This window comes from Thunnus albacares, chromosome 8 (genome assembly GCF_914725855.1).
Source record: "Thunnus albacares chromosome 8, fThuAlb1.1, whole genome shotgun sequence".
Classification (NCBI taxonomy): domain Eukaryota; kingdom Metazoa; phylum Chordata; class Actinopteri; order Scombriformes; family Scombridae; genus Thunnus; species Thunnus albacares.
The window spans coordinates 17,862,628-17,882,723 of record NC_058113.1 but is presented as its reverse complement, the minus strand read 5'-3'; the positions used below and the strand labels follow the sequence as shown (position 1 = coordinate 17,882,723).

At 38.7% G+C, this 20,096-nt stretch overlaps 1 protein-coding gene across 6 annotated transcripts; it reads left to right on the top strand.

Moving 5' to 3' along the window:
* The first annotated feature begins 1,150 nt into the window (after positions 1 to 1,150).
* Positions 1,151 to 19,657, top strand: LOC122987108 (DENN domain-containing protein 3-like). 6 transcript variants are annotated; one of them, XM_044358763.1, is made up of 28 exons: positions 1,151 to 1,485; positions 4,063 to 4,182; positions 4,583 to 4,769; positions 4,856 to 4,948; positions 5,434 to 5,549; positions 5,798 to 5,883; positions 6,284 to 6,395; positions 6,699 to 6,818; positions 6,931 to 7,029; positions 7,491 to 7,610; positions 7,995 to 8,110; positions 8,269 to 8,424; positions 8,509 to 8,605; positions 8,909 to 9,012; positions 9,736 to 9,923; positions 12,139 to 12,298; positions 12,634 to 12,829; positions 13,005 to 13,173; positions 14,234 to 14,493; positions 14,598 to 14,768; positions 14,966 to 15,095; positions 15,332 to 15,439; positions 16,760 to 16,899; positions 17,345 to 17,505; positions 17,630 to 17,766; positions 18,071 to 18,189; positions 18,431 to 18,568; positions 18,974 to 19,657. In XM_044358763.1, the coding sequence occupies exons 2-28, from the start codon at positions 4,099 to 4,101 to the stop codon at positions 19,190 to 19,192; spliced, it is 3,786 nt and encodes a 1,261-aa protein (XP_044214698.1). In that variant the 5' UTR covers positions 1,151 to 1,485; positions 4,063 to 4,098; the 3' UTR covers positions 19,193 to 19,657. The 6 variants fall into 6 exon arrangements, with proteins under 6 accessions (XP_044214698.1, XP_044214694.1, XP_044214695.1 ...); XM_044358759.1 differs by having other exon boundaries at positions 1,152 to 1,485; positions 4,046 to 4,182; XM_044358760.1 differs by having other exon boundaries at positions 1,152 to 1,485; positions 4,041 to 4,182.
* Positions 19,658 to 20,096: the final 439 nt, after the last annotated feature.

Below are 20,096 nucleotides of genomic sequence, written 5' to 3'. Positions count from 1 at the left end.
AACTTTAATTGAACAGAGTGTGCAATTAATTCAATATAACAAATTTTCAGTATCTTGAAAATAATACCTCTCTGCTAATTTATTTGAAAGTTAGTTGACCATGTTACAGAATATAAACACCACAAAAATGAAGTACTATTCATTCATATGTTTGTAAAACTAAGTGAAAAATCAATTTGTAGTATGAAATAATTTATACTGTGACAATGATGAACGAGATGATGCACCTGTAAACATCAGTGTATGTTGTATTATTGTATCTGGGCAAAACAGAACAGCAGTTCTGTGTGGGTGAAGGTTATTTAATGTCTATTTTTTCAGTCTGAATAAAGTTTACTGAAACTGCAAGTATTTTTATTTGTTTAGCAGTAATACAAATCAAAAACAAAAACTAAATTCAGTTGTTTCATGTCAATTAAGATACACAAACCTTACCAGTGGACTGCTTTCTGACTGACTTCATGCTATTAGTAAGTCACTGCCACCTGCAGGCCAGTATATGCTATTACAGCAGAATCAAACTTAAAGGGAAAATCCACCATAATAGTGAATTTACACTGCATTTTTAAAAAATATTCTATTTACTCTAAAGTCAATATTTAACTGTTACTCACACAACTGTGTCCCTAAGGTGGAAAACCAATCAGAGTTTTAAGATTATTTTTATTTTTATTTTTTATCATACTATTAAAAGGAGGATCTATTGGCAGAAATTAAATATAATATTCATAAGTATGTTTTAATTAGTATATAATCACCTAAAAAAAGAATTGTTGTGTTTTCGTTACCTTAGAATGAGCCCTTTATATCTACATAGAGCGCGGGTCCTCTTCCACAGAGCACGCCATGTTGCACCGCCATGTTTCTACAGTAGCCTAAACCAAACACTGGCTAAACAGAGGGCCTTTCACTTTTTTCGCGAGTTTGCGGCCTCTGTAAGTTCTCCTATATGCTTAGAGGGTGAGGGGGAGGGGTATTCAATCAATTGCAATCTGCAACCTCACCACTAGACGCCAAAAAATCTTACACACTGGTCCTTTAAGTGACACTATAAGTGACAATTAGCAAATGTCACTTAACAGAATTTGTGTTTGAAACATTACATTAGAATAGACTTGAGTGGTATTGAAATATAGGTCTTACAACTGTTCATGGCTACTGTTTTGATTTAGGCTATTCTATCATTTTCTTCATAGATTATGCTGCACTGTAGCGTCTAATTAAGTTATCCTACACGATATATTTAAAGGTTACTTTCATTGTGCTGTGATACAGCATGATGCTTCCTCAAATCACCAGTGCGCATGTTTGCACCTCCACATAGAGAAACAGGAAGCCGGCTGACAGACAGACAGTGAGCATGATGGACAGTGGGATGAACTCAGTGGAGGAGTTAGCTGCGCAGTTTGTGTGACTTCGGCTCCGGACTGTCATCATGTATGCGGAGGAGGATGAATGAGGAGCTGCACGGGTGCTTGTGAGGAGGTTAGTGACCTGAAACAGAAGCGAAAAGTTGTTTATTAACTTGTGGTCGCGTTTGTTGAACCCACTTTGCTGAAAGCATCTTCTCACCTGTGTAGCTTGTGACTCGGGGGTCACGTGTCACAGCTGCAATGAAACAAAAAGCTGAATTCCACACTTTCGTCGTAAAAAGTTTGCTATCAATCAAAACTTTTATGCTGCAGAGGCCACATGATATGCAGGGATATGTTATGTAGAGATATAACAACTAAATTATGTTTTTAAGATCCATATACAAGTATTACTTCGACTCATAACTGTGTAGTCTTACCTGAAAGGGTGAGAGTTAGTGACCTATGGACTCAGAAGGCATTTCCTCTTCAGGTGAGATGCAGAACAGATATATTAGTAGCTACATATTGTTGAAAGAAGCAAAGAAAAGATAACCATGAGTTAAACAGCAAGTGTGTCACTCTTAAAAACTTTTTTCTGGATTTGCATGGCAGCAGATCAAAGGAGTGACATGCAAAGTCAGAGGTGTCATTCAGTCTCAGTTTCTCTGCGCTTCTGTCAAGACTTGCTCCAAAAATGACAGTTAAACTTCTCTGCTGCTTGTGTAAATGCAAGTTTCTCACTCCTTCGTGTTGTGCCTTCACAACAGTTTCCTGTGTTTTAATGCTTGACTGCCTCTACAGTGTTTGTTTGTTCATTTGTGCTATAATGTTATTCGAAGATGTAAAATTCCACTGAAACAAGTATAACAAGAGTCTAAATCTCGGATCTAAAAAGAATGTGTCGTTATGCTTTGATGTGGAATTTGCCCTGATTTTCAAGGATCATATGATTGTGCTGTATTTTATGATGATCATGTCATGACATCTGTAGACCAATGATGGAGGGAGAGCAGCGGGTCATGTGGCACACTCTTTTAACGGGATATTAGTAAAGTTATGCTGGACATTCTTGTTGACGGTTCATTTTCATTACATTTTAGATGCCAAGTTGTTGCAATGCTCAAACAAAATTTAGAAATCTTAATAAAATATGGTTAAGAATATAAAAGCATAGTGTATTTCCTAGGGAGAGCACTTGAAGTTGTTTTTAGCTTGAAAAAGTGCTTTTTTTTTTTTTTTTTTTAGGAAAGTCATGTGTTGTTTTTTTGCAACTGGCTGCACGACTCTTTACTTCTTTAACATTGCATGCATGCTCATTGTGGCCCAGTAACAAGTCATTTTCTGTGTGTGCATGTGTGTGTGTGTCCGTCCTCAAAAACACACATGAACCTAATTTTACAAGAAGAGACTAGACTGTCTGGAGCAACAGCGAAATGTAATTAACAATCATTTGCTCCTCACTGTGGTGACTACTGAGCAGCAGGTCGCAGAAAAAAAAGAAGATAGAGAAAAAATAGAATAATACGCCAGTGCTTTATCACAGTATCTGGATGCACAGCGAAAGGAAGACTAATTGAATGATGAACGACATCCTGTTTCATGCAAACATTTTCCTTAATTGATTCAGTTATTTTTCTAAGTCGTCATATGGATTCTTTTCACACTGAAGACGGCTGTTGGTAAGTGTGAGAATCTTGTGAGTAAACCGATCAGTTAAAACATGGACTGAAATGTTTGTATTGCTGCATTTGTCCTCTCTCCATACAGGGGAGATTGTATGCTTTGTATCCATGACATAGACAACCATTGCAGGCCTTTGTGGAAGCTCAGGACTTTCTGAGCAGCTGGGCAGCTTTAGCTCCAGTAATTAGTTGTGATGTCACATGCTACCATTCACTGTTTTCCTGTCCTGATTACTGAGACATTTGCTTCAGAGCACAGAGCTAGAAGGGCTAGAAGAGTTATGGAGAAAAAAAACTGTTTATGCTACTGTAGATACTGTGAGGTGCTTTGAATAAAAGATATTAATCATTGGTCACTCATAAGAATGACGGAGGATTGACCCAGATGTAGGGAAGCCTTTTTCAGTGAGTGATTTTTTTGTTTTGTTTGTTTGGCAGATATTGAGAAAGAGACAGTCATGAATGGTGAAATTTAGTTTCTCCTTCTTTCTGACAAATTGTTTCTGTAAGAAGACTTTGCTGTTGAGTTTTATTTTGTATGAATTAAACAGTGTTGTGTTATTTCTGTAAGAAGCAATGTGGAAAATATAAGAAAACCATGTCATCTGTGATGTGATTAAAATGAGCTTAAACTCAGATTCAGGTGCTGTGGACATCTTGTGGCCGTGATAATCAGTGAGAACATGTTTCTGCACCCTGCATCTTGTAATCTTGACTTAGACATCATAAGTTGTTGTTGATAAGAAGAGCAGCAGTGATGATGATGAGCTGGAACAACCGCTCTGTCATGTGTTGTGACTTTATTTAGCTGTTAGATGTTGTTTTTATGTAGACAAATGGGAGAAATGGAGCAGCTCTTTTCCTTCTCAATAAACAAGCCAGAATGTTTCTGTTATTTGCAACTCTCCATGTATACATTTGTCTTCTTTTTCTTATGTTTGTCTCTAACTGTATGTGTCTCTCTCTCTCTTGTTTCTTTCATCTACACATCTCCTCCCCTGAGCTCAGTGTTTGTGATGCAGCAGGTCTGAGTCCAACCGGGTCGTGGACTGGGGTCAGTGATGGCAGACCATTTGCCTCCTGCTCTGCTGGAAGTCTGCGTGGTGGTAGGAGCATCAAGTGAGAAGCTCAAGGAGGTCTACCAGGTATTTGCCTCTAAACACATCCTGACACACATGTGTTTTTTTGTACTTTCTGAACGATGTAAACTGAAAAACGGTAGCAGTATTGTCATCGAAGATTTAATAACTTGTATTTGCAGCTCCATTCTGTCTTTTTGGACTGTCACTCCTCTAAAGATCCTAGATATCAATTATTTGTTAGTTTTTTAATTAATATGTTGAACTCCCATAAACCTCCCATAACCAAGCTAATTCCACTAAGATTAAAGATTTCTCTTTCTCGACCAAGAAAGCAGCATCAGTGGAAAGTTTAAACTGCACTCTGCTGACATCAAAATGTTGAAACATCAAAACCACATGAATGTTTAAATTAAGAAAAGCAAAACGGCTAAAAAGAATAAGACTCTTTCACTTCCTTTCTCAGTCCACTCCTAATGGAACTCTGGAGCACCTCCTGTTGGAGCCAGAGGTACTGCATGTCCTGGCGCCTCCCTTCATTAGCAGACCGCAAGCTGAGAACGAAGTGGTGAGGTCACATGGGAAGAGGCGACGCTCTTTCCTCAGGAAGAAGAGGGAGCAACCTCCTCCGGCTGCAGCAACCCCGAACCAAGGTCTGGTACTTAAAGTCTGCTCAGGTTATCGTTGATGATTCCTCTAGTTTTGTGTCATATTGCTTTAGCCCCTCACTTTTTTGCAGGTGGAGGTGCATCAGAAGGAAGAGGAGGAAGTGAAGATGTCAGTGTTCCTAAAGATATTGACCTCATGGCTTTGCCTCAACTCTGCTTCCCTGGTATTTGGTATTCCCTGACACACGCGTGGGCACACACACACACACACACAGTGAGTTAAATCTCTCAATATGAGGCAGGGTGATAGCTGCTGTGATCAGAGTAAAACATTTATATTATTCAGTTTAGTAATAATAGTGATATTGTGTATATGCAGTATATTAGATGTAATATGAATGTGATTTTAGTTATTGAGATAAAGCTTACATGTTTTCTTTTCTTTATTTTAGCACATTCATGAGAGCCTGTGTGTGTTTGGTCATCACAACCACATTATTCAGATAATTTCTCAAGAAATTCTTATCTGTAAATATCTTCTGAGAACACCAATAGTTATCCCTAAATATCACATCATATCAATATCACCATTATTACATATTCAATTCATAAATCACAATATTTTTGCCATTAAATAGCATTGAATTGACCTCTTGTAATTGTAGTATATCCTATTGATGATATGTGTAACAACTTCTCTTTTTACCAGGTGGGCTCCAAGTAGCCAATGAACAGAGAGATGAAGAGTTTCACTTCCTGGTTTTTACTGACGTTTTTGGAAACAAGACCCATGGAGTAGTAATGCAGTGTTACCGGCCGTTATGGGTACACAATACTAAACAGTTAAAACACAACATTTAACATAAATCCCAGCTGTGTTTTTACTGACACAACCAGCTCTTAAACTGTTAATGCTGTTCAGCCAAATAAGACGCAGTGGCCATAATTATTGGTCACTGTGTCCATTATAAAACTATTGTATCAATAAATAGCATATTCATGTTGCAAAAAAACCAAACAAATGTGGCCTTAAATGAAAGCAAGTCACTGATTGTCTTTCCCGTGTTTTACAGGAAGGGACGTCTTTCTTCTCTGCGTACAGTTTCTGCGTCATATCTAAGTATCCTTACTTCACAGCACTGAAAGACTGTCTGTCATGGTGAGAGACTGTGTACCAAGCCAGCACTGAATGTTTATCTTTGCCATATAAAACAAATCAAATTGGTTTTCTTTGTTTATTTTCAGTTTAGCTTCCTTTTTCTGTCAATGAGTGCTAAGATCCAGCATAGGTGTAATACCTATTTTACCAGAAACACTGCATGATCTTTATCTCTGTTGAAGATTAGCTGTAAAAAAAAGTGTGATATGTACAATCTGCAAAAGGAGGGTTATCAAAACCTTTCCATCCATTTGTTTCATATATTAATGGATAAGTCTTCTTTCCGTCAATCTCTCTCTCTCTCTTTCCCTGTCTGTTTCTGTTCTCTCTTTCTCGCTCTCTCTGTCTGTTTCTGTTCTCTCTCTCTGGCTCTCCCTGTCTCTTTCTGTTTCTCTCTTAGTCTGTTAATCCAGCTGAGAACGTGTCGTTTATCAGACATGGGGGAGAGAGTGAAGGAGTTTGCAGCCAAGTTGGCACTGGTGCCGATCCCCCCTCCTGGACAACTACATTTGGTGTGTGTTTGTGTTTGCAGTGTGTAGTTAAGTAATGTTAAGACTTGGACAGACTTTAAGACTATTTAATCATACTGTAGAACCAAATGTGATCCTTTGTAGCTCATTGAAAGCCTGAGTTACCAAACTGCAATGACATGGCCATCCCTTCAGTCTGGGATCACTTGTTTTTAAAATATTTACTATCATACAATAATAAGCTACGAATTATCATGTTCAAAATGCTAAAATAAATCACCACTACAGATAGTGGTTGTAAATGGGCATATTCTTATAAACCATAAGATTGTGTATGTTTTCCAGATGTTTACCTTGCGTCCTCTGACCATTGTATTACCATCCAGAGAAGACAAAGACCACCCAACTGTAGATTTAGACCTTCATCTGCCTTTCCTCTGCTTCAGGCCTCAGCCTCTACTTCAGGTATTACACACACACACCTATCGTGTTTGTGTCAGTGAAACAGGTGGATGCTCACATTAACTCTTGTGTCTCTTTCTCTATTTTGTCTGTCTTTCTATCCCCGTCTCTGCAGGTGTTATCTTGTCTCCTCCAGGAACAGCGGGTGGTGTTATTCTCCGCTGATTGGGCCAGACTGACACTGGTGGCAGAGAGCTTGTTGCTTTTTCTGAAGGTCTGTTCGAAAGTAAACATCTTCATATGTGCAAAAAACACAGTGGCATTAAACTTGAACTTGATTTTAATTGAATTTAACTTTAATATCAAATAAGATGCAATCATTGGTCTTAAAGGAGCGTAGTACTACATGGCTTGGAGCTGACTTCCTGCAAAAGTTGCAGCACAATAGAGTAAATGCTACACAAATAATCTAATACAACTTTATGCCATTACATTCATTTTTAAAAAGTGCCTTACTATTGAGTTTATTTTCTCAATATATTATTCTTTTCATTTGCTGATTCATTTTGACAGTCACATTTATGCAATTTAAGAACAGTCTTGTGTAGAAAACTTTATGTATCTAAAAAACATCGAAAGGTTTTGAATGCTTCAAAATCCCTCATCAAGCCATGCATTCTTTATTCTCTTGACACATTCATTTGTCCATCTATACCTGCCTGATCTTTCCTCCAGCCTCTGTCATGGCAGCATCCTTACGTTCCTGTCCTGGCCAGAGGCATGCTGGACTTCCTCATGGCTCCGACTGCTTTCCTCATGGGCTGCCATCTCAGCCATTATGAAGAGGTTGCTGCTGTGAGTACACCAAACCACCAAATTAGTATTAAATGATCAAATATAGGTTTCAGACTGTTCATGGTTCGATGGGTTATCGTTCATTTCAGTTTGAAAATCAGAGGAATTGGACAACAATTTGTCTCTGAGATTCTGTTATATTTTACATGTCTGGCCACCAACAAGACAACAAAATCTGTTACTCACTGTTGGTTTAAATACAATTTTCTACATTATTATGAGTGGTGTTAATGCGAGGTTTAACTGATGACTTTTAATTGTGTTTTAGGTAATTTGTTCTTTGTTTTTCTAGTTGTCTGTAGTTAATGAATATTTTTACAAACGAAAAGAATAAACTGAGAGAGAACTGAGAGATTTATTTTAATCTTGACTTCCTCCATCCAGGAAACAGACGATCTGATCCTAATTAACATCGATAATGGAAGCGTCTCTACTTCTTGTTCTGAGACTGTTGACCTACCAGAGATCCCCCCACCTGCTGCAGACTGCTTCACACAGAGGTACTCACTGTAATGCCAAGAATAATGTAACTACTACTAACTCTGACTAACACTAAAAAAACTTCAAAACACTGGCAGATAGTAAACTTTTCTCACCTAAGAAAGAGATATGGAGATGTAGCCACTATTTATTTCAGTGTTAAGTGTCTTTGTTGCAGGTGTCAGTCTCTGCATATACATTTTGAACTGGATCAGTGCCACCTTGCAAGCTGCACTGACATCAATGAGCAGCGGGCGCAGAAAAGAGCGTGGCAACAAAACCTCAACCACGACATCCAGAGGATTACACTGGAACTGATTGTCAACATATTCAGGTGCTGTGTGTGTTGTATTCAGCGCTGGAAAGGTTTCCTAAAAATATATTTTGTTAATATATACATTTATGTTTGTATTTACAGGGGCGTTAACAGCCATCTGAACTATGAGCACAGAGTGTTTAACAGTGAGGAGTTCCTGAAAACCAGAGAACCAGCTGAGCAACTTTTTTACAAGAAGGTAAATACTATATTTTCCCCTTTTTTTTTCATTTTGTCATCCATTTACACATTTGAGTTTAATCACTCATCTAACTGACTCAAACCATCCTCTTCTAAATTTATCATTCAAACATTCCCACCCTACAGCAAACCAAGAATTCAACAGTTCCAGTAAACTAAACAAATTACATTCATATGAAATTGCTCCATATCAGCAATTCATTAAGAATATTCCATGCTGGCTGCTGGGTGTAGCGTTTTGAGATGTAGACATGAAGTGCTGGTCTGGGTATTCATTAATATCAACATAATTGTGTTGTAGGTGTTGGAGACGCACATCTTCCATTTCTTCCTCAAGGATCGTCTGAACAGGAAAATGGACAATTTCACTCGCATGGAACTCAGCACTCGTTCTGTGATGCATAAGTAAGCCATTAAGCCTGAAACTAATTATAATAAGTTCAACACTTGATCTGTGAACTGAAGTCAGCGAGTAACCCTGCATCAAATCTACAACCAGAACATTTCCAGCAGGTTCATCTTTATTATTATGAATTTATGGATACTGTGATGGAAAACGCAACATCATGCCCTTAAATAATAAGTTGCTGTAAATGTAATCCATCCATTTCATCAAATCTCAACACTTCAGTCAGATCCTGAAATGCTATCCAGTAACTGAGTGCTTTCTAAGTGGATATTTTTCTCTAAAGAACATTTGAGTGTCTTGTATTGATTTTTAAAGACATAGACAAAGTTCAAGTGGATTTGCACGTGCACACATGATACTAAAATGTGTGTAGACAGCCTAAAATACAGATGTAAATCCACTCAAAAAATACTGAAGTTGCATGGAGATCCAGTCAGAGCTCTTTTTTTCTGTTTAGCTACAGACACACAGATGTTTATCACAGATATATTAAAATTAAATGTGAGCGGGGAAGTGAAACGTGATCACAAATGCTCACTCCAGACATATTGAAGACATTCTTGTGTGATGTGTACATTAAAATCTGTCCTGATTTGATCCATCTAACCATTGAGCTACTGTATCAAATGTTTTTTGCTTTTTCTAATGACATATTTTTTGTTTTTTGTTATTTACACATTAGAAGTACCCCTGCAATTTCCATCTTCTGTCCTCTATAGGATGAAAGCTATGGTTGAAGTCCCACGCAGACCCACCATGCAGGAGATTCAAGCCCGGAGAAACAGCTCCGTTATAGAGAACAAACTGAACAAGAGACTGGGGATGAGCCTCCCAAACCTTGGAGACGACCAAACTATCAGCTTCCAAAGAAACACACTGCTGACCAGGATCATCATGTCTGACCCTGGTAAGCAACATATTCACTTTAGTAGAGCCTCAAATGTTGATTAATTTATTGATTGATATATAATCAGATGCACACCACTAAGATGTAGACAAAGTGGTCGGGAAATGTTAAAAACATCATGTCTAGGCATCAGTCGATGCCTGCCTGACCGATTGGTTGATATCACCTTCCTTTAAGCTGTCACAAGGTGCAAAGCAAGGTAACCCGCTCTCTCCATTATTGTTTATGTTATTTCTTGAACCACTTGCAGTGGCTATTAGAGCAGGCCCAAAGATTGGTGGGGTTAGAGCTGGAGGAATAGAGTACAAGCTGTCTCTTTAGCCCCTATATTGTTAGGTTTATTTGAAACATATAAGATATCAGGTTACAAAATTATTTGGTGCAGGTCTGAGGTACTGCCTGCATTGAGAACTTGTCACAGGGGAGTAATTAGTTCACTGCAATTCAGATGGATAGATACAGGAATAGTAAACCTTGGAATAAAAGTTTGTGCAGATCTTACCAGTATAATGCAAATCAATATGTCTCCACTACTTCAAAGGATTAAAACAAGTAGGATTAGCACAATTAGGGTAGGCAATTAAGTATTAAAATAAATCTGAGTTTATGGGGATAGATAAGCATAATAATAATGGTTGTTGCACCTCAGTTCAGTTATATCTCAATGATGGTGCCAGTTAGCATTCCTCCAGGGATTTTTAAACATTTAATTAGTTAATTATAGACTTTCTGTGGAGAGAAACCCAACATTAACATTATTAAATTATACACTACAAGGAATTTAGGAGAGCTGGGATTACCATGTGTAGAGTTGTATGAAATATCATTTGAAATGACAAAATTGGCTAAACATTGGAATGATGGAAATACTCATCAACTTGCATGGATGCAGATAGAAAATGAACTTTCTGAAATTTTGGAGCATCTAAGAGAAACATGGATAAAAGCTCATAAGTTGTTACATACTGTATCTCTCAATATAAGCAAGGATATTCATCAATTTGGAACAACCCATTAATCAGAGTAGGAAAAGAAAACCTATCCTGTGGGAATCATGGGTGGATAAGAATATTAGAAAAGTTAGTGATATGTAAAGCACAAACATTTTTCAATCCTTTCAAGAGCTTAAAGATGATTTTGGCTTAGTGGACAAGAGGGAGTTTGAGAGGTATCTACAAATAAGAAGCTGCATGAAGAGTTTGGGAAGTATATGAAGTGAAAAGAAGATCAAACTATAATCCTATTTTAATTTGCCCAGGAGTGCACAATCAGCTTCAGTCTTTAGTAAAACGATGGCAAACACTCTGTATGGTAACTGTGAAAATTTAAGGAAAATATGGGTAAGAGATCTGAACTCAAACATAGAAGCTGTTAAATGGAGAAATATGGTGGCAGGTATCAGGTGGTCAGTTAGAGATGCAGTGGGCAAATTTACACACTACAGAATCACCCACAGGTATTATTATACACCAGTTAAACTTCAGGAAATGGGACTCATGGATGACAGTTAAAGTTGGAAGTATAAAAATGAAACAATTACTTCTTCATTTGATGTGAGAGTGTTCTTTTGTTTCCCCTTTTTGGAAAAGGGGACGTAATTAAAAATATTGGAGAGTGGTTACATAGGCCATTGCTGGAATCCCCCCAGCTGTGCTTATTAGGAGACCGGTCTCTTCTACCACCAGGACTTGCACTGGCTGGCTTCATTGCTGCTTCAAAGATTGATCTCTGCCATTGGAAGAGCCAGACAAAACCAGATTTTGCTGAATGGTTAAAATTGATGACAGACATGGCCTCTTTTGAGTCTCTAATCACAGAAGTTTGGTCTAATTTTCTGATGTATATAAAGGAAGGAACCTAACAGGAAGTAAATATTCCTACAATTTTTTTCGTTGTTGTAAGGAAAATGTGCTACTTATTCATTTATTTTTATTTTTCATTTGTCTCCACAGTTTATCATTTGTTTGTTTCTTATTGTACTTGTAGCTAATTCTGGTTGCCCAGATTTATTTTGTTTTTTTTCTTTGTTTGTTCTGTTACTTATTTTTCATTGATTTACTGTAGCAGCTAGTCTTGCGTGTCATATATTTGTTATATTGAAAAAGTTGAAAACTTTGATTACAAAAAAAACAAAAACAACATCTTGTCTAACTCTCACTCTTCCTTTTGTTCTTCTCCTCCTCCTGTCATTTTTGCCTCTCTGTTTGTCTCCCAGCACTGAGGATGCCTCCTAAGCCTGTAAAGGTGTTTAAGCTTCCAGACTTCCCAGCCTCCCTGTCCCTCCACTCTGTCCAAAGTTATTACAGTGAGCTGATCCAGCAGCTCAGCAGGGCTATCTTCTCTGTCCAGAATGAGAACTCAACTCAGCTGGCCAGGTATTCTGCTTTTATCACATCATTTATGCATCACATTTATGCAGTCAACACTGCACCACCAGTAGTTAGACAGTTATTGGATAAGAGGAAAAAGCCACAACAACCATCTTTGTTCTGGGTTCTTTTTTGGAGATATTGCAAAACGAGCACGCAGCCGACAAACACACTAAAACTCCTGTTGGCCTGTTACTCACACTGTTATCTGTTCATTATTTTCACCTTTGCATGTTTTCAAACTCCTCTCTTCCTCTGCCTGTCGTCCAAATTCCACTAGAAAACTCAGTGATTTTGCTGATTCCAAAGAATTGAATACATTTTTTTTTTTTTCTCTGTAGATTCTACTATCTGCGTGGTTTCATCAACACACTGTGCTCACGGCGCCTGGATGCTCTGAGTGACTTCCAGAACCTCCAAAAGACAGACACCGCCATCTTCCCCACGCAGCTGGTCACATGGCTCGTGGACTCACTGCACCGAGACGAAAGGCGACAAGCCGACAGACGACCTGAACTCAAGAGACTGATCCTCAAGGTCAGTTAGCTCACTTATTCATTAACCCTCATGGAGTTTTCTTTTTCTTTCTTTTTTTTACAAGTGGTGGTTAGAGGAGCCTAAGTTTTGATGTATTTTTGGTGGTGTGGTAACTCTACCTCCATTGAGCATGGACGTGATGTTGTCTTTTTTTTTTTTTTTTCTCATCTGTTAGGTGAAGACAGAAAATGAGAAGCCACTGGTGCAGCCTGATGACCATGTTAAGAAGTTTACACTTCCACAAAAATGTCTGCATCAGCAAGAGTTTGTGCGTTGCGTCCAGGAGTGCGGGATTGTTAAGGATATAGCGACCATACACCGCTTATTCGATGCTCTCACTGACGGTAAGTGAGGAAGGGAAGACCGATGAGATGTAGATTAGAGATCACTAGTGAATCAGATTTTCCTCAGGCTTAAATAAAACGATATACTGTAACCAGCAGTGTCACCACTGAAAATTCTACGGTGCTCATTCAAAATCTAAATCCATGATGAAAGATTGGTATATCTTCAAGGCATTTTTTGACCCTGTCTAATCAAAAATCTTTTGATTAGACAGGCTGGTGGCCGACAGAAGTGACTAACATCAGAGTAATTATTTTCGCCACCAGCATTGCAGTAAAAAATTTTGAATCGGTTAATAACTGCCGACACGGTGGAATCAAGCAGCTGTCTAATCATCTGTTACAGTCCTTTGATAGTCTGTACAGTACAGTTTGTACAGCCTGCTCTTTTTCTTCTTTCTTGCTTACACACACTCACAAATTTTAAGATGTTGCATTATAATTTAAATCATAATTTGAAGGACAGATTAAAAAAAAATCAAATATTGCAAATTTCTAGCTGGTGAGTTTAATAAGAAAGTCAAAGGAAAACGTACTTGTTGTGAAGTCTCAGTTTAGAGCAACAGAGAGCATGAGAGGAAGAAAGAGGCGATGTCATGTGACAAGCGTCATGCCACGGATTTAGACTTAAAGTTGTGATCTCACGGTGTGGTATTCCGTCAACTGCTGCGCCACTTTTAGAGTAATTGTTTTTCTCAGCATGGTTTTCCCCATCTTTGTTTCAATTTTTATCTGATGTGAAAGGCAATCGTGCACAGTTAGATGGAAGATGAAACAGACAGGACTGTTACAGGACTGGATGAATAGCTTGTAATTATTGTCTGTTTTGATCACAACACATACTGGATCCTTGTGAATTCACACACTCATTTAGTAACACATGAAGAACAATAACAACTATTCTGCGATATCCGACATTGTGGAACTAACTTAATCTGTTTGGGTTCATTTTTTCAGCTTGTACTTGCACGTGTTTTTTTCCCTCCATGTGTGTTTCTTTTTTTTTTTGTATGTGTTTATCTGTCTGCTTGCATACATACTTTTACTCTTTTTATTGCAGGTCAGCAAAAGGAGGTGGACCCCGAACTCTTCAGAGTCTTCTACACCTTCTGGAAGGAAACTGAGGTTGAAGCACAAGACGTCAACCTTCCCTCTGAGGTCATTGACCATCTTGACAATAGCGAGTGTGTCTACAAGTTGTCGTCCTGTGTGAAGACCTCTCATGGTGTTGGTAAAATCGCCATGACGCAGAAACGTCTGTTTTTGCTTACAGAGGGAAGGCCGGGCTTCCTGGAAATCACAAAGTTCAGAGATATACAGGTCTTCTCTCCCTTTATCTCTAGTCTTTTGTTGGTTGAAATCATCATCAAATCTCATCTTCTGTCTCTAATATTTTATGAAATAACTCCCCCATCTCTGTGCAGGAGGTGAAGATTGCCTCAGCTCCCTTTCTACTGGTTCGGATTCCCTCCCTTCGTATCCAGACCTCTGGCAGGACTGAGATGTTTGAGGCCAACCTGAAGACGGAGACTGAACTCTGGAATCTTGTGGTCAAAGAGATGTGGGCCGGACGCAAGATGGCCGACCAACACAAGGTAAGATGAAGTCTGTCAAAGGGATCCTGGAACATTTTGGCTGGTCTGGTCTGTAACACCATGTCCCTAACTTTTTTTTATTTTTTTTATTTTTACTAAAAATGTAATGAAATATTTGTCACTTTGCTCACTCCCTAGTTTTAATGATGCTCTGTACCACATCGAGATATCATATAACTCATTTGTCGTCTCTTTAGGACCCTCAGTACATGACCCAGGCTCTGACCAACGTCTTGTTAATGGATGCAGTCATGGGCTGCCTGCAGACCCAGAGGTCCATCAGTGCTGCTTCAAAGCTGGCCTACTTTGACAAGATCAAACATGAAGGTCAGGGCTCACTCTTCAGATGTTTCTTCTACTACTTTTCTTCAGACATAAAATATCATATATTGTTTTAAGAATAAAGCTGGTGTAATTCTGTATTTTTCTTACTGTCCTATTTACTTTCCAACTTCCCTGATGATCTTAAAGAGACATAATTATTGTTTCTGTTTCTCTCCATTTGTTCTTACATTTACCCTCATTCTCATAATTATTCATTCAATGTGTTTGTCTTTGACCAGTGCCGATGATGGTGCCTAAAACTACATCAGAAACCCTGAAACACAAGATCAATCCTTCACTGGACCTGGCTGAACCTCAGACTGTACATGTGCTGCTATACACACCAGGTACCAGTTAAGAGCAATTGCAGTGTGATTATTTTCTCAGGCATATTAATTTTTGTTTGTTGGTTTCATAGTTTGTTCGGCCATTATACAGTAGTTTATCATAAAAATATTCTAATATAATGATATTTAGCAATGATTACTTGCATAGGCACATCAAATTGACATATAGCATACTGTATAATGTAGCTTCACCTGCTGGAGCTTATTTTGTAAATGCTACAAATCACTGGAAAGATGCTTAATTCTTGTAAATTTTGTCAACATCAGACCAGCTTAATGACAAAGGAACAGACATAAATCATGGTAACAGGTTTACCATTTTTATAACTCCCTAGTTTCACACAGTGTTCCTCTTTGATGTCTTCTCGCTGCTATTAATTGTGAAGTTATTTACAGTTCAGGGCATCAAAGAAGTCTCTGTGCAGTGATAATCGGTTTATGTGTTTAATGGTAATCAGTGTTCGTATACTGAATCACTGTCTGAGCAGAGAGATTATCATGTGCCTCACATTTTCTATAAGCTTTATTCTCTCTGTGTAAATTACAGAAGCTAAAAACTGTGTAAAAGAATCCGGTGTTGCTCAGCATGTAAGACTGTCAGTGTAAGGAGCTAACGTTAAAATGCATCTGGGAGTGTGTATGCACGTGTACTTGTAAATGTTTGTATGGCAACAGATGCTCCGCCTTGTCATGGTATGTGATAGTTTACACTGCGACAGAGAACAAATCTTGCATCTTGAGGATACTGATCTGGTTTGAACTGAGTTTAAAGAACCTACTAACCTAGTAGAGAGTAACACAGCGAAAAGGGGCACCACCATGAGTTTGACATTTGATGATTTTTGAGTGAAATGCCTCAACAACTGGATTACCGTGACATCTGGTACAGACATTCATGTCCCCAGCAGGATAAAATCACTTTGATGATCCCATAAGTTTTCATCTAGTGCCATCATCAGATCAAATGTTCAATTTTTACAATATTTTGGTTTATGACATTGTACTCTGTGTTTAGTACTACTGTAGCAAAGAACATGGTAAATATTAAACCTGCTTAACATCAGCATATTAACATTGTCATTTTGAGCCTGTTAGCATGTTGGCATTTAGCTCTATCATCTGGTTTCAGTGAAAGAAAATGTTATCCTGTCGACTTTTATTCTCACTGAATACTGCACTACTGTAATAAACAGGGAAGGGGAAGGGATCTGTGTTTTTTGGGGGGGTATCCCTTCACACTAAACCACCATGCATGCTGCTGTCCTATTTATTTCATACATGCATACAGTTGGCTCCCTCATTCATCCACTTCTCTCTTAGGTCAGTTGACCTGCGATGACTCAGATGGTGAGATGAACCCGAAGCTGTGGGTGGCTCTCAGTGGGGGCAGAGTGGTTGTATTTGATGCAGCTAGCTGGTCCATGCTGCAGGACTCCATCCAGGTCGGAGAGTCACAGCTGGTGAGCGCAATCATGCAGTACTCTATTTCCAAGAATAACACTTCTTTAAAGTTAATGTGTTTGAACTTGATATAATCAATTTTAAGATAATAACCTACCATGTGTGTAGATTTTTGGGATTGAACAAATAAGATATAAAGTGTTAATTAGGTTTAAGAGGTACTGGTAGGTGGATTTTGGTAGGACAGAGCTCAGCAAGCTGCTTCCATTCTTTGTTCTAAGCTTTGCTTTAATGTTGTTTTGATGAGACTAAGTAGAATGTTTTAACTTCCAAAATGCTTCACATTAATTAACTTCTCGTAATCTCTTATATTATCAGAAAAAACAATGTATTTACAGACAGACTACTATATAATACTATTAATTATACTCTTTTCAAGTTTGTTGGCCTACCTCTCAAAGGAAAGTGAAACTGAGATCACATGTCACATCGTCCTCTCTGTAGAACTGTATGCTGGGATTGGTCCAGGAGCAGGTGTGGATTGGCTCCCAGGACTCAGTGATCTACATCATCGACACTCACAGCATGACCTGTAACAAACAGCTGACAGAGCACAGACATGAAGTGACTGGACTCACAGTGGACACACGAGATCAATATAACAGGTGGAGACATGATTATCTCTAATTCAGTTAACAGTTATAACACATTTAAAGCAATCTAAATGTGTAAGTGGACATGTGGCAGCACTGTTGCAGTGTTTTAATCAGGCTTTTGTCTCTTTCCTAGTCAGCAGACGTACTCCTGCAGCTGTGACGGGACAATTCTGCAGTGGGACTCATCCAGTCTCAAAGTGAAGCGACAGTTCCACCTCAACTGTGACCATCTCTCCTCCATACAGATCCACGATGGCAAACTGTGGTGCTGTAAGTGAACACTATCCCCTTTGCTTTTCTTAATCTTAAACAGAGTCTTACTTAATACACGTGTACATTTATTTGTATAATTACCGCTCCCTCACTCTGGTAAACCAGCCTGCTCCACTTGTTCACACAGCAAGCTCCTGTAGGATTGTTTTGCGCTCCACTGAATTTTTTGCTGCTCACTGCCTGAATATAACCATCTATAATTTTATATCCATCAATTTCTAGTCCCTTACAGTTATCATCATAGTTTAATGTGTACTGTTGAGGACCTATATCCCTGTCAAAAGTGCCTGTGTTTTTGCAGGTTGCCGTGATAGCATTGTGGAACTGAAAAAGAGTGGGACACCACACAGGAGGATGGCACTTCCTGATGACCTACGGAGCATGCTCAGTAGCTTCAGCAGCTTCATTGTCATCCCAGAGGTAACTTGGCAGTCCTCATCCAATATGTCAATCTTAAGCAAGTTAGCAGCTGTATCAGTTCAGTTCAGTTCAGTCTACTACTAGTCTACTACTCAATCAGCAAGTCAAGTCTGGCAGTCAATTGCCAAAGATTGTTTGCTACAGTTAAAATGCATTTTGTTATTGTTTGACGTTAACAAAATGTCTGTGCATGCTAAATGTATATATGTGACGTCCCAGTTTTTGTGTGTGTTTGTTCCAGCGAGGTCAGCTGTGGACAGGCTGTGCAGACTCGGGCGAGCTGTGTCTCTGGCAGACTAACAACCACAGACGTCCCTTGAAGAGAATCTCCCTGACAGGCAGTTCAGGAGTCACATGTATGATTCGAGTCAAGGACCAGGTGAGCCATGATATATGCCAAGTGGCAAAATTATATAACATCTCAGTGCTAATTTGTTTGTACATGTGATGTGTGTTTTGGTAACGATTAGACTTGAACACATTTTGAGATATTTTGAGGAAGTGGAATCACGTTAGCAATGAAGCCTTTGTGTGGTGCAAATGTTTTCTTTTGAAATAATATAATTCTTTTAAGGATTACAAACATGAACATCATAGCAAATGTGCTCCCATTGGGCAGTTTTTGAACTGTGTGTTTAATTTTTTAAGTTGTGAATTTTAGAATAAAATCTCAGTGTTTTTTTTGTCTAAATCTGTGTTCTGGACTCCCTACATTTCTTTTTTTCCTTCTTCAACCCTCACTTATCCACCACCACCTTTCCTCAATGTCTTCTCCTCTCCTCAGATCTGGGTGGGCTGTTGTGGCGGTAGCGGTGTCGGAGGTCAGTGTGACGGTCAGCTGAGAAGTCAGGTGTTGGTTGTGGACCCAGAGAGCCACACCGTGGCAAAAGAGCTACAGGCCCATTCAGACAGTGTCCAGACACTCTGCTCTGCTGAGGATCGCTATGTCTTAAGCGGCTCTGCACAACGTGATGGCAAGATCGCCATCTGGAAAGTAGAGTAGAGAACAGAGACTGAGAGGGAAGCAGAATGGAAAGAGTTGGGTGCAAGTGAAGCAAGAGAGGACAAAGAGGGAGCACGGGAGAGTAAAGAAGGAAAAAAAGCGCTTACTTGAGAGGAGATACACAAGACATGACACACTTTCGCCTTTTGGGTATTTATGTTACAGCAAGATCATCCCATGGAAGCGTGAGTAGGACAAAACCGGTAATAGGACATTTAGATAACCAAAAGAGCCTTTGAAACAAAACATATTGAAAACAGATATTTTTTCTAACACTGGTCTTGGACTATGAAGATCTTTTTTCTTCTTAGAGACAAGCACATGAAATGTGAAAAAGGAAATCATTGCCTTTTGTATGTTGTTTTTACTCTGGATGACAATAACATTGAAGTACTAAAATGCAACATTATAGCTGCCATTTGTTTCATTACCAAGCACTCAGAATAAATTTCTTGTTCAAGTATTGTCATGTGTGAGCCTGGTGTTATCAAAATAGCCCGATCAGTTAATTGTCCAAAATATCAGGAGGTCTGCAATTGCAGGGCATCTGTGGTGCAGTCCTGCACCAGCTTGCTCTCTGAGTGCTTCAGTCTGTTTTTTACCTGTTCAAAAGCGATGAACCCAGGGCACTGCTGAAACCTTGATTAAACTTACATGAAAAGTTGGGTTCTTCAAAGAAAATATTGAATTAAGATGTCAGACACTACTGTCTGCTCATGCTATGGCATTTCTGTTCCTTTTCAGCCTTCCATTCTCGCATATTGTGCTGTCTTCACTTGAAACAAGTTTTTGCAAGAGTTTTGCATTTAGGTGTAATTCTTTGAAGCAGTGACTTGACTAGGTGTAATTATTTTTGACTGAATCCATTTAGATCCACATTTACATATTTTGTATCATATCAATA

Excerpts from the sequence above, each read along its gene's own strand:
- LOC122987108 (XM_044358763.1), top strand. The coding sequence starts at position 4,099 with ATGGCAGACCATTTGCCTCCTGCTCTGCTGGAAGTCTGCGTGGTGGTA. Across the intron at positions 4,949-5,433 it reads GCCTCAACTCTGCTTCCCTG|GTGGGCTCCAAGTAGCCAAT; the intron begins GTATTTGGTATT and ends TCTTTTTACCAG. Across the intron at positions 5,884-6,283 it reads CTGAAAGACTGTCTGTCATG|TCTGTTAATCCAGCTGAGAA; the intron begins GTGAGAGACTGT and ends TTTCTCTCTTAG.